Here is a 17,469-nt window from a genome sequence, read left to right as displayed (position 1 = left end):
TGCTTCCTGAGTTCCCCATTCGCTGTGCCTGGAGGGATCTGATGCATCTAGACACAAGCATGAATCCTGTGGAGGTTTTCCTGACTTTCCACTACACTCTTTGTATAAACATGACACTGACTCAATGTGTTCTGACACTCAGCTTTGCTCTTTCCCTTTCTCCTTTCTATGTGTCGACACTAAACTATATGCCAAAACCTTAAGTTTATCATATTATTTTGTTTTTGTTTTGGGGTGAAGGTTCAGTTTCAATCTTTTGGATCTAGGTTTCCACTTAAGTACTGGTAAGGTATTAACAGCACAAATAATGGGTTAACTTTAGGATAGAAATTGGTGATGGTGGAGGGGAGGAGGCAAGAATATTTTATTTTATTGGATGAAATTTTATCTATTATATATTAAACATTTTTGCTGCTGCATAACAAAGTTATAGCAAATTTGAGGTGCTGTTGAGGGCAAATTATTCTCCAAGTTGAGGGATGTCCTTGGGTCTAATTAAAAGCTCTACTTGAAACTGAAGTGGAGAGGGGAAGAAGCTTTGCCTCCGCTGACTGTTCCCAGCCTCCCCTTAAACCCTATGCCTTTTGAAAGTAGATCATTCTCACTGAGATGTTGGATACTACAGGTATCTGTCCCCAGGCCAGCAGGACCCTCTGAAGCCTTCCTTGTAGCCTGATGCATCATCATTATTATTATTATTATTATTATTATTATTATTATCCACTCTGTGCTTTTTCTGATGGATATTTAGGAGACTTTTATAATCTCATAGGTATCCAAGCTTCACTTCCCAAATTTTAAGAACTTTAATTGAAAGTTTAAATTGAAGGTGCTATTTGTAGACACCCAATGAAAGCCCAGCCATCATGACAAATCCTTGAGTGTTGTCTTGAGGAAATGATGCTGGTCATCACAGCTTTAGCATCTCCTGGTTTTTGATGTTCAGCTTTCCCTGCTGAGCTCAGTTTTCTGGCTCTTTGTCCCCCTCTCACCTCTTTGCTGTCCTGTATAGTTATTTGGTGAGAGAAATTATTGCTGTCTATCTCACACCTCCCCACACTATATAAGTGTTTCAAGTTTTATAATTACAATAAAAGTGTTTATGCTGACTTTTCTAAAAAAAAAAAAAGTGGAGGAATGACAGGTGAAGGAATCTCATTGTAGAACAAAATATGGATTTAGTTTCTTCAGGTGAGATATTTAAAAGCTCATTTGGAAACCTCATGCTGATTGTTCTGAATATGTAACAAAAGTAAAATATCCAAAATGGAACCCATTATCCTTTCTGTTCTATATCATTCCAATCCCATTTGTTCCTATTTTGTGGTTATCTCCATGTAAAGGGTTCTCATGTCCAGAAATCCCTTCTCATTCACTAAATCCATTTGATTATAGCTATTAACATTTGTCCACTATTCATTTACCTCTGTCTTGCCTTCATTTTTGCTTACTTGTTATATAACTCCTCCCTTTACTGTCTGTAAGGTTAATATTCTGGGCTCTGGTTTCATTCTTCCTAGGTTCCAATACTGGTTTTACCTCTAAGTTTGTCAATGAAATTTTGCGAAGGAGATATATTTTCCCAGAGAGATTGATAATGGGAGTTGTGGTTTGAAGATCTGTTAAAAGTGTAGAAAATCTAAGTGGTCCTTCTAGCTCCACGAAGAGGGGGCTCATTTAACAAAAGAAGCTTATATTTTATATCCTTGAAGACATAAACTTAGTGAAGCCTTAGTTGCATTAAAGGCAAAGAAACTCTCAATAGTGAGAAGAAGATGGTCAGAAAGAAAAAAAAATATGCCAGTGTTAGCAATGACTTTCTCCATGAAGTCTGTAAATATTTCTTCATACATATTTGACTATTTTTCCCTGAAAATATAAACCACAAACAACATCAATTACTTTTTCTTTTTTTAAAGATCATTTATTTATTTATTCATAAGAGACACAGGGAGAGAGGCAAACATAGGCAGAGGGAAAGGCAGGCTCCTCACAGGGAGCCCAATGCAGGACTCAATCCCCAGACTCAGGATCATACACTGAGCCAAAAGCAGACATTCAACCACTGAACCACCCAGGTGTTCCATCAATTCATTTTTCATTCATATATTCATATAGAACACAATTCAGTACTTACTAACCAATGAGATTTTGTTTTAAAATATGTGTTGTGTGTGTGTGTGTGTGTGATTTCCCTCACAGAAGGCCTGGGATTCTGATCAAATGGTTTATAGTTCTACATCCATCCTGCCCACTCCATGGCAAACTCTAGGTTTAGAGGTTGATGGGCATGGACCTGAAGAAAGGCAAACTGAACTATTAATTTTCACAAGACTTGAGCAAATTTGTGTATCTCCAACATTAGTAACATGTATTAAGAATTCTCTCAACTATGATTCTTCCCTTCAAACACCATCCCTCCTTCATATGAAAATAGTAAGAAGAGAGATATTTCTCTTAAAATGTACCGTTAAAAATATTTATTTCAAAAAATGTTTATTTCAATACACATTGAGTGCTAGAACAGAAGAGAGATCATGCATTTGTTTGGAATTTTCTTGGGACAAATTGTTGCTACTCAAAAAGACGCTGTCTTTCCCCAAAAATAACGGGAGAGGACATTCCTTCAGACATTTTGCAGTTGTCCCATTCCTCTTTCTGCCTCTTCCTCTCTGGAAGGGGTTGAAATCATACTTAGTGAAGCTGACCTACTCTCCACACAGGGACAGCTTTCTTGGAGAACATACCACTAGAAGCCTGAGCACATGTGCTGACACTTCTTATGGAAGTAATAGAGGCTTAGCTTCTTGAGGGGCACCTGTATCACAACTCCTTAAATGAGTTACAGAGGTATTTGGAGAAGAATCAGGACAATTTTCAGTGTAATCTAAACCTGAGCAGATGGTCACAGATGTGCCAGTGCCCCGAAGGCTAAAATAAGGACAGAGGGTCTCATAGAAGGTAAGTCCAGTAAAGGAACAGATGTGGGACCCATCAGCCATGTTGTAAAATGACACATCTCCATCTTCCCAGTCCAAGAAAACTCCTATCCTTTGAGGATGCTGCTTCAGTGACAGAGACTCTGGGGAGGTAGGAAACCTGACTTCTCCTTTCTCATATGCTACCACCCAGATATTCTTCTCTGGACCTTCTACAAACAACCCCTCTCTTCTTACTGTATTTGAGCAAACACCCACAGCCCATTTATTTACAGGTCCAGCTACTGTCCCCATATTGACTTGTACCTCCCAGTAATGTCTTCCTGTATTAAAGCAATTCCGACCCAGAACACTGAAGACAGCTTCACATTCCTCTTGCCCTTGGCATACTGAGGCATCACAGTTCTGAGGAACATTTTCCATTAAAGAAACTTGTTTTCTATTCTCAGATAGGATGAGATTGGGATGAGCGCTGTCTGGATCCAGAGTAATAGCAGCTGCAGGTATAGGGGGGAATACAGGTCATATCTCAGTGGCCTTAGGAAAGATGCAAATATAGGGAAAGGAGAATGAAAGAAAATAGGAGGGAGAGCCACAGAGGAGGAGGTAAAACAATTTATGTTCTGTCTTGTGTCCATCCACATATCTCCTATGGTAACATGCACTAGAAACTGATAATCAACTAATAATTAATTATTGAAAGACTCTAAGATTTTTCCACTTACACTGGGATACATCAAGCTCTTCTTTGTCTCAGGTTGGTGTAACAGACTTCCTTCTGACTGAACTGCCCTTACAGTTCACAATGTTATTCACAGGAATAAATCCATATATATAACTTAAGTCTCAGATTAAAGTCAGTTCCTCAGGGAAATTCCTTCAATCCACCATTTTTTCTCATGGAAATCTCTTATTCCTTTATAACCTTCATCACAATTTGTACATGTACTTTCCCATGAAGTGAGAAATCAGATCTGCTTTATTTATTTGGCCTTAATTAAATAGTTCTATAGATTAATGCTGAATGAATGAATGATACCAGAAAAGTAAGAAATCTATTCACATTTCAGCATGAGATTGAGACTGAACTGAAAGCCATGAAATGAATACCCAACCAGGTTTTATTGGGAGTTTATATAAATATAAGATTTTCTCATTTGTATAGAAGAGATTATGTGGGACAAAATAATAAGGTCACTCACCTACTTTGAATTGTTCCTTTCTCCAGTCTAAAAAGAAAAGAAAAAAAACCATATGGGAAACTATATCAAAAACATGTCTTCTCAACTAGTTGGATGCTTTACTCTTATTCCCTTATTTTTTTGGACTCCTACCTGCCTTCAAAATAAAATTTCCAGAATATAGCACATCTCTGAAAATTGCCCTGGATATGCCTCATGAAATTCTGAGGTGTCTGAAGTCCTAAGACAACATCAATTACTCACCAGCATATAATTTTGCTTTTCTCCAGTCTGAAATAAAAAAAAAGGAATTAGATTCTCCCATTAATAGTACCTTCACTCTAGGGTATTAAACTGCTGCAACCCTCTAAAATATGAAGATGTATGATAGTGCTATATTTTTGTGTTCATCACCTCAATGACAATTCTGGGATATTTGTCTTCTTTAATCTCCTGTTCTATTTCTCACATTTTCCACATTGCACTAACATACTTGTGATAAAATATAAGGTTCTGATTCATTTGGGAGAGGAGAAGATAAACTTTGTGAGAGTGTACTGTAAAGCCTAAAATTTCATGTGCTGATGTCTTTAAGCCTCAAACGGCTCTAAATGCCTGTAAGCTCCCCTGCTCTCACCAGATATGTCTCCACTCAGCAGGAAAAACTTCACACTCAACTAATTTTCCTATCAGTCAAGCCAGCTGAACCCCGCCCCCCCACCCGGTCCTCAAACTAATGAGTTTCACTTCCCTGTCAGCCTGCAAAATTACTCAAACAAGCCAGTCACACATTTCCACAGAAACCAGTAGCACCTCATCTTGTTGTTACTAAAAAGCTTGTCTCCCTCAGCCCCTGCTGCTTCACTCTGTTTCCAAGTGCAACATGTGGTTCCACATGACTTGTAGTGTCCTCCTCCCCCAGGGTGTGAGTATAGGTGATTACTAAACTGCTGTCAAGCTCATATGTCCAGTCTTGAGTGTCCTGTATATAACCACCTTATCTTACTTAGAGTAGGGAATTCTTCCCTCACTAGCAAGGTGAACAGGAGATGATCAGAACAGAAAGACAGATGAGATGATTGGTCCAACTATAACATTGATATAACTCACCTTGTTGATACAATTGCTTCCTTTTGACTGAAAAGGAATAATAACCTGTGAGATGCAAAATACACAGCATGCAGTAGGGACTCTATTTCATTTACTAGAACAAAGAAAAATGGAAAACTTACCAAGCTCTTTTTCAAGCAGTTCTAAAAAGGAAAGAAAGTAACAAAACATTTTATAGATAACAAGTCCAAGGTTTATTTTCTAGACTGTGTTACTTACATCCAGATCCTGAATGCTACTTCCATATACCTAGATCAAGAAATTCACCCTGAGAATACTATAACCATTTTTTCTAACTCCATGTTTATACCAGTGAGTTTTCTCTTTCCATTGGACTCTATTATAATATTTTTCTCATAAAGGTCCTTGGCTTCATGTCTTGCTAGAAGTCTTGAGGCTCTAGGTAAGTACAATCATGTTTCTATTTTCCAAAAGATTCCATCCATATGCACAGCTAACAAACTCATAAATTCACAGATCCCACCAACTCTGAGTCACAGTTTTACCTTTGGCTTTGCTTTCTTCCTTTTTTTCCTTCTGGACTTCCCATACTCTTCTCTTCTCCTGTTGTTGTTTCCAGGCCAAAAACATAACAGCAACCACAAAACCCCAAGTATGAGGAAAGTCCCAGCAAATGCTATCTTCCAAGGAGAGGTCCTAGGGAAGAAGGATTCTGATACAGAGGCCCCCAAAACCTGATTAAAAACATATACAAAATAATCCTGTCCCATCCCAGCTCCTAAATATTCCCTCCTTACTCTTATTCTGTCCCCCAAATGAACAACACTGACCTGGAATAGAAATGGTTTCCACCTGTCCTTGTCCAAAGAAAGGGTTCTTCATGGAGCAGGATACTTCTGTCTTTGAACTGTCTCTCACAATGAGGGATGCCTCTATTTGAAACAACCCATCATCATCTTGGGTCTCATCCTCAGAGAGAGATGGTATCTTCTCTCCCCTTGCATCTGTCCATTGTACCTCAGGCTGAGGAAACCATCCCTTGCCTCTGCATGTCAGCCTTATTCCTTTATCTTCTGGACCCACCATGAAAACATGAGGACCAGAACCCAGACCTGGAGAGGAGAAAGTCATTCATCTGAAACCTGGACACTTTTGGTCCAGAGTCCCTAATCTTACACAGTAACATCAGTGTGGGGATATGGACAAAGCATCATCATTCTTGGTGGGAAGAGAGAGTTTCCTTTCTTCTCTCATGAGATAAATGTGTAATTGTGGCTGGATATCAAGAAATTTGAAGCTGATACTAGGATTCCATAGTGATGCTTATCACACCTGCTCTACCCACACACACTTGCAATTGGTCATAAAAGGAAAAGAGTGGAGTAAATTTTACCAATGTTATGTTCTTTTAGGAAAACACCAATATACCTATATCTATCCTATATCTATCTATCTATCTATTCCACTTATTGAAGCCTTAAGGAAGACTACTTTTCTGTGATTCAATGGAGTCTTGTAATCACTACCTTAAACATCTCATTTTGTAATGTTTTCCAAGTTTTCTTTGTTCCTCTGAGTAGAGAACATCTAAAAGATGAAGGTAGCCAAGTGCAGTTATTCCATGGAGGGATATATATATATATTTTAACTTTTCCACTCTCATTTATTTCTTTTCATATTTCTTCTCAACTTTGCACAGTCTACTAGTGGGTATACTAGTGGATCCATGTCACCAGCACCTATATTAAAACATTATATTACTAGAATGCTAGAAGACTCCAATATCTCCTTGAGAATAATGACTATCCTGGCATTTAAGGCTATATATTATTTTGTCTTTTTTAAACTTAATATCTCATGACATGGATCTTATTAGATCTGGCTCAGTCCTACTCTGATCACTCAGATGTAGAAAATATCTTAGAACCCTCAGAGATTTTTTTTGGCTAAAAATTATAATGAAATTAATAATTTAAACTATCAGATCCCAATCTGCCTGGGAGGGATACACTTCTAAAAAACAGAAAGCAATCTAAAAGACAGTCTTCAGAATTGCTTAAGGGAGTTGCCAAATCTCTTGAACAAAGAAAATTAATAGAAGTGAGTGAAACTTGTCATGAGAAAAACAGACTCTTAACTATACAGAACATATTAATGGTTACCAGAAGGGAGGAGTGGGGGGATGGATGAAATTGGAAGAGAAAATAGGAAGAAAGACATCAAAGGGGAAAAAAAGAAACTGGTCATGAGCAAAATGCAGCAGTCAAAGCTTAGGAAGCAAATATTATTAGACAAAATAGACCTTGTGTCTCGTGGAAGAATATAACCATTGAATCTCCAAGTTGAAACAAGCAAAAACTATACCTATGTTGAAAAAGAGGAACAGAAAAGCATGCTCATTCCTGAGCATAGAAGCAGCTGTACTAGGCAAAGTTTAACTGAACAGAAGGTAAGTCTAGATATACAATCAACCGTTTCTAAACTTTGGACTTTATATCCATTGGTCAATGAACAGTTATGGGAAAGGTACTGAAAAAATAGCATGACTTCTATGGAGCTATGTTTGGAACGGTGAAAGCTTTGACTTCCTACTTAGAAGATACTAGAGTGAGATCACAGTAACTGCTCAGGAGAGTTTGTTACCTCTTTCCTTCAAGACCTACTAGATTTAGATTCTTCTTATCATAATGAAGATGGATAAAATAAGCCTATAGATATCTTGTCAGATAAAATCAAATCAGAGGTATTAATTTAAGATAGGCCTAACACATGCAAAAATGAAGAAAAACATTGCAAATAAGAAGTTTGGGCAGAGAATAAGTTTTAAAAATGGAAACATTATTATATTGTCAAAGAAATAAACAGATAAATTATGAACACATAGATAATTTATAATTTTCCCTGATATCTATGAGTATATGGAAAATATGCATTTGTAAATCAGTACAGATTTTCTATATCATTTGCTAATAGCATAGAAGTGAGTGAAAATAATTAGGAACAAATATTTTGAGCATTCTATAAAGTTTAATACCAAAATAATACTTACATATATTAAAGATCTAAATGTAAAAATCAATGCAATAAAAGTGAGATAGAAATTAACTAAAACTACATACACTTAACCACATAGAAAAATCTCACAAACATAATGGTGAGCAAAAAATGCCAGACATAAAAGAGCCCACATATGTGAATTCAAAAACAGACAAAAACTAATCTATGAAATTAGAAATCAAAATACTGATTACCCTTGAGGAAATCATATTGAAAAGGAAAAAAAATGGATTTTCCTAGATTCTAACTAAACTCTCTTTCTTGATTTGGGTGCTGGTTTCTCAGGTGTGTTCACTTTGTGAATATTCATTATGTGTTACATTTAAAATCAGTAGTAAATTCTCTGCATATGTTACATTTCAGTATATTTCCTGAAAAGATATTAGAAGAAAGGAAGGTTGAGATATTTTTTGTGATGTTGGTATACAATTGTACATCTAAGAGCACTAAAAAACTAAAAAGACATAAATGGTAATGTTGATAGTTAAGACTGTGTAATACTTCTAAACTTCTACAATTGAAAGATATTACATGACTTCACTTATATGTATGATCTAAAAACAAGTGAAGAAATAAACAAAACACACAAAAAATGAATTCATAAATACAGAGAACAAACTGGCAGTTGCCAGAAGGGAAGGGAGTAGGGATGGGAGAAATTGGTAAAAAAGATTAAGAGGAACAAACTTCCATTGGAAAGAAGAAGATGGCAGATGAGTAGGAGGACCCTAGGCTCACCTTGTCCCATGAACACAACTAGATAACTATTAAATCATCCTAAATACCCCAGAAATTGACCTGAAGGATGACAGAACAAACTCCACCACTGAAGGGAGATAAGAGCCACATTGAACTACGTAAGGGTTTGGGACATGTGACTTCAAGGAGAAAGGGATCATGATGCTATGAAGAGGAGGGGGCTATAGTCATGGAGAAGCATGGGAGAGAGAGACATTTTCCCAAAGCCATTGGCTTAGAAAACAGAATGGGTGAATTTCATTAGTTCTTTCAATCCTGTAGATTGAAAGTGACATAATGGAGAAACATTTACCATGCATTTGGATGTCAAATGAAGTCTAGAGTAGCAATACTTATATGGGACAAACTAGACTTTAAAACCAAGACTGTAATAAGAGATAAAGAAGGGTATTATATCATAATAAATTGGACAATCCAAACAGAAGATCTAATAATTGTAAATATTTATGCACCCAACATGGGAGCTACTAAATATATAAAATAAGAACAAAGGAACTAATTGATTATAATACAATAATAGGAGGGGACAGATTATCTTAACAAAACATTAACAAGGAAACAATGGCTTTGATTGACACACTGGACCAGATGGACTTAATAGATATAATCAGAACATTTCATTCTAAAATAGCAAAATACATGTTCTTATCAATTGCACATGGAATATTTTCCAGAATAGATCACATATTAGGTCACAAATCAGGCTTCAACACATACAAAAAGATTGAAGTCACGCCGTGCAACTTCTCTGAGCACAATGCTATGAAATGAAGTCAACCACAAGAAAAAAATCCGGAAAGACCACAAATCAAAGGAAAAAAAAGCAAAATGGTCACGAGCAAAATGCAGCAAAGCTTAAACAACATGCTAATAAACAATGGATGGGTCAACCAGGAAATCAAAGAATAAATTAAAAATACATGGAAACAAATGAAAATGAAAACACAATGGTTCAAAACCTTTGGAATGCAGCAAAAGCAGTCCTAACATGGAAGTATATAGCAATACAAACCTACCCTAACAAGCAAGACAAATCTCAAATAACCAACCTAACCATATATGATAAGGAGCTAAGGAAAAAAAATGGAGCCCAAAGATAGTAAAGGGAAGGCAATAATAAAGAATACAGCAGGGGCACCTGGTTGGCTCAGTGGTGTAAGCATCTGACTCTTGATTTCAGCTCAGGTCATGATCTCAGGGTCAAGATCAAGCCCCTCATTGGGCTCTGCACTTGGCATGGAGTCTCCTTTAGATCCTCTCTCTCTCTCTCTGTTCCTCCCTCACATGCTCTCTCTCTCACTCTCAAAAAAAAAAAAAAAAAAAGAATGGAGAAGAAATAAAAGATATGGAAGCTAAAAAAACAATAGAATGTATCAATGAAATCAGGTTCTGATTCCTTTAAGAAATTAAAATCAGTGAACCTGTAGCCAGACTTATCAAAAAGAAGAGAAAGGACTCAAGTAAATAAAATCATAAATGAGAGAGGAGAAATAATAACCAACATCACAGAAATACAAAAGATTATAAAATAACATTATGAAAAACGATTTGCCAATAAATTCCTAGAAACATATAAACTACCAAAACCGAAACAGGAAGAAATAGAACAGAACGTGAACAGACCGATAACCAGCGAAGAAATTGAATCAGTAATCAAGAAAGTCCCAAAAAACAAAAGTCCAGGTCCAGATGGTTTCATGTGTGAAATCTACCAAACATTTCAAGAAATGTTAATATCTATTCTTCTCAAAATATTCCAAAAATAGAATAGTAAGGAAAACTTCCAAATTCATTCAATGAGGCTAGCATTTCCCTGACACCAAAACCAGATAAAGACTCAACTGGAAAAGAGAACTACAGGTCAATATCCCTGATAAACATGGATGGGAAAATTCTCAGTAAAATACTAGCAAACCATATCCAACAATACATTAAAGAAAATTGTTCACCACGATCAGGTGCTATTTATTCCTGAGTTGCAAGGGTGGTTCAATATTTGAAAATCAATCAACATGTTATGCCACATTAATAAAAGAAAGATAAAGAACCATATGATCATTTCAATAGATACAGAAAAGCATTTGACAAAGTACAACATCCATTCATGATCAATACCCTCAACAAAGTCAGTTTATTTTTTTCCATTTTTAAAATTGTTTTTAATTTTTTAAACTTAAATTTTAAGTAGTTAATTTAGAGTGCAGTAATGGTTTCTGGAGTAAAATTCAGTTATTCATTACTTAAATACAACACCCAGTGCTCATCACAAGTAAGTGCCCTCCTTAATTTTCATCACCCATCTAATCTACCCCCCCACCCACATTCTTCCATCAACCACCAGTTTATTCTGTATGGTTAAGAGTCTCTCATGATTTGATTCCCTTTCTCTCACTCTACATTTCCTTCTCCTGCCTGCTCATCTATTTTGTTTCTTAAATTCCACATATAAATAAGATCATATGGTATTTATCTTTCTCTGACTTATTTCACTTAGTATAATACACTCTAGCTTCATCCACATTGCTGCAAATGGCAAGATCTCATCATTTTTGATAGCTAAGTAATATTCCATTGTATGTATATACCACATCTTCTTTATCTATTCATCAGTCAATGGACATTTGTCTCTCTCCATAGTTTGGTTATTGTTGATGATGATGCTATAAATATTGGGGTGCATGTATTCCTTTGAATCTATATTTTTGTATCCTTTGGGTAAATACCTAGTAGTACAATTGCTGGATTGTAGGGTAGTTCTATTTTTAACTTTTTAAAGAATCTCAGCATTGTTCTCCCTAGTAGCTGCACCAGTTTGCATTCCCACCAACAGTGTAAGAGAATTCCCCTTTCTCCATACCCTCACCAAAACCTATTGTTCCTTGTGTTGTTAATTTTAGCCATTCTGAGAGGTGTGAGTTGGAATTTCATTGTGGTTTTGATTTGTATTTCCCTGATGATGAGTCATGCTGAGCATCTTTTTATGTGTCTGTTGCTATCTGGATGCTTTCTTTGAAAAGGCATGTCCTTATTTCTTCTGCCCATTTTTTAAAATTTGGGTTGTTTGTTTTTGGGGGGTTGAGTTTGAAAAGTTCTTCGTAGATTTTGGATGCTAATCTTTTATCAGATATGTCATTTGCAAATATCTTCTCCCATTCCATAGACTGCCTTTTAGTTTCATTGATTGCTACCTTTGCTACGAGGAAGCTTTTTATCTTGATGAGGTCCCAATTAGTTCATTTTCCTTTGTTCCTCTTGCCTGTGGTAATATGTCTAATAAGTTGTTCAGGCCAAGGTCAAAGAGTTTCTGCCTGTGTTCTCTAGAATTTTGATGGTTTCTTGTCTCACATTTAGGACTTTAATCCATTTTTAATTTAGTTTTGTGTATGATGTGAGAATGTGGTCCAGTTTCATTCTTCTGCATGTTGCTGTTCAATTTTCCCAACACCGTTTGTTGGAGAGACTATCTTTTCTCCATTGGAAATTCTCTTCTGCTCTGTTGAAGATTAGTTGACCATTTCTGGGTTTTCTTTTCTGTTCCATTGATCTATCTACAAATATTATTATCTTTTACTAAGTCATTGTATTCCCTATGTCTACCTTCATAATCCATTACCTTTCTTTCCTTCTTCTTTTTCGCTTCATTATTTTCCTTAATTTCATCTTCTATATCACCTATTCGAACCTCTGCTCCACCCTTGTTTTTATGGCCTCCATTTTTGTTTGCATCTTGGTTATATTTTTAATTTCAGCTTGGCATGATTTTAGTTCTTTTATCTCTGTAATAAGGGATTCTCTAGTGTCTTTTATGGGTTTTTTTTGGCACAAATTAGTGAAAGCAATTGTGTAATATAGGTGGGGAAAAGAATGTCAATGAAGGAAGCTTTGATAATAATGAGACATTTCTCAAAACCTAATAAAGAGATAGAGATCCTCAGGTGCTTCTTGAAGTGCTGCATCTAAGTCTTTAATAGGGGTGTCTTGGTGGCTCAGTCAGTTAAGCATCTGACTCTTGATTTCAGTTCAGGTCATGATCTGAGATGGCACCCTGCATTGGGCTCTTCTCTCTGAATAAACAAATAAAATCTTTTTTTTTTTTTCTAAGTCTAATAATATCTGTGACTTAATCTTTGGAGTCAACGGGAGAGATGTAACAAAACCTTGGACGATGAGCCTCCTAGGACCAACCAGAGAGGGCAGAAGACTGGAGCTAACTCCTGAATGCTTTGGGCCACATAGGACCTTTGCACAGTTATTACTCATGGGGAGAGGATCTGGAAGCTCCAGTAAGAACTAAGACAAAATTTCACACTAGTCTGATTGGCTGAGGGCTCAAAGATTCAATTTTGTCTTTAAACAAGTTAATACAAACATTTTAAACATGGGTTTAGGATAATGATTAAGGTCTGCTACATAAATATATAATATTATGATATTGATATATATTATATATCAAGATATTATACAATTATATATCATAATATTATATAATATGTTTATTATATTATAATACATGATTATTGATATCTTTATATAAATATATTAAAAAGAGAGATAATTGAAAGGACATAGAACAATTTGGTATTAATAGTTACTTTGGAGTAGAAAAAGGAATACTGAAGGGAAATGAAGGATTATCAATTTATATTTCATGTTTCTGAATTGTTTGAGTTCAAGCCAATGAGTTATAATTTTATTATAATTAAAAATGAAACAATACCAATGATGATAAACCTTAGAGTGGCCAAGTCAATGTCCTGTGGACCAATCTCAGTCCATTCCAGCTTTTCACACTGGCCATTCTCTTCAAGAATCTTTCTATTCCCCAAAAGCTACTCCTGCTTCACTTAGCCACTGTGCATTGGTTATTTTCTGGCCTCAATCCTCTGATGACAAATTTTGTTCTCTGCAATCCCAGTCCACTCTGTCACGACCACCACAGTCACCTCCTTCAAACAGTGCATTCAAGACTCTACCATTGACATTCCCAGCTGAACCTCTGTCCATCACAGCAGCCAACTGGGATTCCGGTCTCTGAGAGTAATGGTACATTTTGGTAATCATGATGGCTTCCTTCAAAATGTGCGGGGAGAGACATACCCGGGAAATAAATGATCTATTTTTATGGTAGATATTTATGGAAGTCATTGAATTTTAAACTACAGTACAATAAATGTATAAATAGATTAGGAGAATTTCAGGTTAAATCCAATGTCAAGGATGTTGACCAGCTCCAAGAATATCTGCCTTTTCGTCTCTGTCCTATTCATCATCCTCCCCTGAAATCAAATGCAGAACACTTACATTCCTGTAGAGTGATCAGTATTCTCTGGTAATTACTCACCAATCACCTTCAGCTCCAAAGTGGCTACTTCAAAGTCACTGTCTTTTTTAAAAAAACACTTGTACATTCCATTGTCTGAGATCCGGAGACTGTAGATTCTCACAGCTACTCTTCCTTCAGTGATGTAATCTTTCACCAGCTCCGCTCTCCCCTTGAAATCTACCAGCTGTTCTCCAGCCTGCTCCATTCCATTCCTATACACATACACAGCCTCGGAGAACTGGGAGCGGAACCACCTCAGCTCCATGCTCTCCAAATTCAGGGGTGGGGACACACGACAGGGCAGCACCGTGTCAGTGCCCAGCATGGCCACAATTGGCTTGGAGGGGCCGATAACCAAGAATGAATCTGTAGAATGAATGAATGAATGAATGAATAACCAAGAATGAATCTGTAGCCACAGTGAAAAGAATATCAATGAACTGCCCAGGCATTTTGGAACACAGCAGCATTACTGGCCCAGTAGAACCCCGTAGACAGTCTGCCATTCATTCACCACTTCTCTGCAGCGCACATTCAGGCTGAAGATGGCAGTGAACAAGACAAAAAGGATCTCCACCCAGTCAATAGGGTAGCCTCTTGGTAGACAAATGATTTTTAAAATTGCAATGGTGATAAATTCTATGAAGGAGGAGGGAATAATGCTGGGAAATCATGAAACCTGAGTTTTTAATTAGGTCTTGGGCATCAGAAAATGCATTCTCCATGAAGCAGAGACCTGAGTGAATTAGAAGAAATTAGTGAAATAATTCCACCTGCTCCTTCTCTCTAAAGTAACCATATAATGACTTATTTGCCCTCGTGTGTGGGCAGATAAATCATTATACCAAAATAAAGGATTTAGAATTAACCTAGGCATATATGAGTGCTGGAGTAATTTAATCATTCGGTTTAAGAATAAGAGAATATAATAATATAAAATACTAAATATTCTTACCGGAGCCCCACATGGATACCTGGAGAAGTAGGATAGAGAAGAAATCTCTTAGCAGAGAGGAGTCCAGGGAATTCACCATCTTTCCCAGAGTAGACAACAGTATGACACAGAGTAAGGTCTGAAAATAGCTGGACTGAAGACAAAAATGGGATTCATAAAGTAAAAACAATCACAGTTAAGGCAGTTCAGTGATTCTAGGAAATGGCTTCCAGAAGCTCTCAAACATCTGTTGTGTGTCTCTCCCAGGGAATATTACAGAAGTTTTAACAGTCACAAAAAAATACCTTTTGTTTCCCTTTTTCAAGGAAACAGTCTTCATCTCAACAGCCATGTTCTACAGTGATAAATCTGTCCACAATTTCTCTGAACTCTTTTTCCAACTCAAGAACACTTTGTCCAGGGGATAAAGAGACAAAGAGACAGTGAAGAGGCAGTGAACAATCACAGAAAGAGCTGACTTTAGCACAAACATTAATTTGGCCTCAATGAATTCTACTCTTCCCACATTCCTATTTGATAGAATGTGAGCATATATAACGTGGCCTGTTCTCTGCCAACCTCTAGGATCCTTGCCCAAATGCTCTCACTTCTCTCTCTCTTGCCCATCACCCATAAAATGCAACACTCACATCTTTTAAATTCTTCTTACAGAGATGAAGGCATCCTGAAACTTCCTAGACTCATGGCCACAGGCACCAGGGATAAATACTCTCTGCCATTCCTCCCACTTACCTGTTCTTGGCTGCCCACAGGTGTCTCCCGTGAGACTTTCTCCAAAATGCCCACAGGATATCAGACTTTACAAAACATGGAGCCCAGGAGGAAGCCTGGGATAGTTTTTTTAAGGTAGTTCAAACAACTGAGAGAAAGACACCCCCCGGCATGGGAATCTCCCAGCAGTACACTTCTCTTTGGCCACCCTGACACACTCAAAACTGAAAGTAAAAGAAGTTAAAGAAAGCAAACTTTGACCTGTCACGTATAATAAGTCTATTTAATGATTACATACTTAACAAAGTATAGAGAGGATCAAAAGCAAGTGATTTCTTTCTTTCTGAGAAGTATATTGTCTAGATTAATAGCATAGATATAGAACTTGACTACCAGAGTTAAAATGCTGGTAAGGCTATTTACAACTTAAGATTTTGAGTGAGTTATACAACCTCTCTGTGCCTCAGTTTCCTCATGTGAGAATGGGTTGAATAATAGTATCTACCCTAAGTTTTGGGTGAAGAGCATATGAATGTATTTAAAGCACTTAGAAGAGTATCAATAACTTATAAATTATGTGTAGGTCATTAGCAATTTTTATTTTAATGTCTTCCTTACCACAATATATCTGCCATTCTGATGATGAGTTTTCATCTCCCAGTTGGACCCCTTATTCCATTAGGCAATGAACTGAGAAGACATGGGCACATTCACACTCTCTGACTCTTCTCCCAGACAGAAATTTTCTCCACTGACATCTGGCTTTTATCCATCTCAACCAGGATAAAAGAAAAACAGTATAAAATTCCCCAAATGATTCTCTGAGACTCTCATCTTCCTTCGGTGCTGCAAATAATGGAAGGAGTAAGGATGAGATTACTGTCCCTTATCTACGTAAATTATTTTTGTTTCAAAGAGCCTTCAAGTTCTATGAATTCTAGAATAATTGTTTCTTGCTTAGAATGACCGAAAGAAATTCTGAGTTAGAGACTGAAAAAATTTTAAAAATTCTAATCTACATCTTTGAAATTCTGAATCTAAGATTGAATATCTATATATGGTTTATAAGAGACATAGCAAAACAAGAAGTAAACAAATACAAACCAGACATATTCTATACAATTGTAGATATGGTACTATTAATTTTAAAATAAAAGTAACATTCAGAGAGAAATAATTCAAAGAAACAGAATTGCCGTTTCAAATAGATACATTTATTAACAACATGGACTTTCAAGTGGTGCTAATGACATACAGATGGATTGAATAATGCAAAATCAGTTGGGAACTCCAAAAGAAAGTTATAGTCATAGTCAGAAATGAACAGAATCATTATAGAACATATAAATGAAGTTATAGAAGTTTTAAATTATATAAACTATGCTATGCCAAATCTTTATGACTTTATGAGATCCAATAATTTCTCTTAATTTTTTATTAATATACATCCACTGCAGGCAATTAAGATGGATT

At 36.4% G+C, this 17,469-nt stretch overlaps 1 protein-coding gene across 1 annotated transcript; it reads right to left on the bottom strand.

The window, feature by feature from the left end:
• Positions 1-1,898: 1,898 nt before the first annotated feature.
• On the bottom strand, positions 1,899-16,209 carry LOC112641368 (butyrophilin subfamily 1 member A1-like). Its single transcript, XM_025418352.3, is given in 11 exon segments — positions 1,899-3,436; positions 4,142-4,168; positions 4,385-4,411; positions 5,231-5,257; positions 5,353-5,373; positions 5,737-5,838; positions 5,841-5,903; positions 6,022-6,303; positions 14,349-14,696; positions 15,286-15,418; positions 16,018-16,209. Coding segments are annotated over 10 exon segments (1,632 nt in total). The 5' UTR covers positions 15,365-15,418; positions 16,018-16,209; the 3' UTR covers positions 1,899-2,780.
• Between the last annotated feature and the right edge of the window lie 1,260 nt (positions 16,210-17,469).

This window comes from Canis lupus, chromosome 12, assembly GCF_003254725.2.
Source record: "Canis lupus dingo isolate Sandy chromosome 12, ASM325472v2, whole genome shotgun sequence".
NCBI classification, from domain to species: Eukaryota; Metazoa; Chordata; class Mammalia; order Carnivora; family Canidae; genus Canis; species Canis lupus.
The sequence above is the reverse complement of the archived record's forward strand: the minus strand, read 5'-3'. Positions and strand labels throughout refer to the sequence as shown.